Source organism: Trachymyrmex septentrionalis, unplaced genomic scaffold, assembly GCF_001594115.1.
Source record: "Trachymyrmex septentrionalis isolate Tsep2-gDNA-1 unplaced genomic scaffold, Tsep1.0 scaffold16, whole genome shotgun sequence".
Classification (NCBI taxonomy): Eukaryota; Metazoa; Arthropoda; class Insecta; order Hymenoptera; family Formicidae; genus Trachymyrmex; species Trachymyrmex septentrionalis.
This window is the reverse complement of record NW_017304758.1, coordinates 4,880,525-4,881,806: the sequence shown is the minus strand read 5'-3', so window position 1 is coordinate 4,881,806 and position 1,282 is coordinate 4,880,525. Positions and strand designations below refer to the sequence as shown.

General features: G+C 26.8%; 1 protein-coding gene across 5 annotated transcripts in view; it reads left to right on the top strand.

The window, feature by feature from the left end:
- Positions 1-1,282, top strand: part of LOC108746152 (casein kinase I-like) — a 19,915-nt gene that overhangs the window by 3,185 nt on the left and 15,448 nt on the right. For all 5 annotated transcript variants that reach the window (XR_001939149.1, XM_018482734.1, XM_018482735.1 and 2 more), the window contains exons 4-5: positions 651-847; positions 945-1,147. Coding sequence is in view for 4 of the 5 variants with exons in the window: in XM_018482734.1 (XP_018338236.1) it covers positions 651-847; positions 945-1,147 (400 nt within the window). In the remaining variant the exon portion in view is untranslated. The remainder of the gene's footprint in view (positions 1-650; positions 848-944; positions 1,148-1,282) is intronic.

The window sequence follows — 1,282 nt, the reverse complement described above, 5'->3', positions numbered from 1 at the left end:
ATTAAAAAAAACGACTCAACACGTCTTTATCGTATTCTTGACTTTTCTTGCTTTCTTTGATCTTGCCAGATTTAGCTCTTTATTAACTTTTTTTATTTTCCAAAAAATAAAATTAAAACTCAAGACGGTGTTTTGATACAGCTAATTCGCGAAATGTTTAGCGCGATTTGAGACAAAGTTTTTCAAAGAATATTTGAACTATGGTATATGAAAGCTATATTGTTGTACAAATATAAAATTTAAATTTTTACAATTTTAATCCTGTTTCTTTTTATTTGGACGTATTATGTAATAAATTATATATATATATATAGTATTATATATTATATAATTTATATATGTATATTTATATAAACACATTTTTAAATGTCATTGAAAATATAGATTAAAAATTAATAATTAACAATAAGGAATATAGGCGTTAGTTAGTTTTATTTTATAAAATATCACATTTTTAGAAAAAAAAATTATATTTTACAAAAAATAATGTTACTAATTTAACATATATTGTATAGTATATATAATAATAAATCAAATATTGAATAAAGAGTTTATTTATATTTCTGTATATGATCTTTGAAGCATGAAGCATGCGCATGAAATACAATATACAGTTACAATAACAGTGCTTTAACTTTTCTATTCTACAGATAAGTAGAACAGATTATATTCACAGTCGCAACTTCATTCATCGTGATATTAAGCCAGACAACTTTCTGATGGGTTTGGGAAAGAAGGGAAACCTCGTCTATATTATAGATTTCGGATTAGCTAAAAAGTATCGCGATGGACGCACACACAAGCACATACCCTATCGAGAAAACAAAAATCTGACGGGAACTGCCAGGTTGGTTGTATTGATAATTATAATAATATAATTATCATTTGTATAATATTATATTCGTATAATATCACTTTGACTAATTCATTTATTGTGATTACAGATACGCGAGTATAAATACGCATTTAGGAATTGAGCAGTCACGACGGGACGATCTTGAATCTCTGGGCTATGTCCTCATGTACTTTAATAGAGGTAGTCTACCTTGGCAGGGCTTAAAAGCAGCAACAAAGAGACAGAAGTATGAACGCATTTCCGAGAAGAAAATGTCTACTCCTGTAGAAGAGCTTTGCAAAGGTTATCCTGGTAAGTTTTGTTTATAGATAATAACATGCATTACATACACAAAATATTTCAACAATACAGAATCCCTGAATATTCTTTTAATAATTCTGCATTGATCATTTTTTAAATAATTCTTTAAGATATATATATATATAT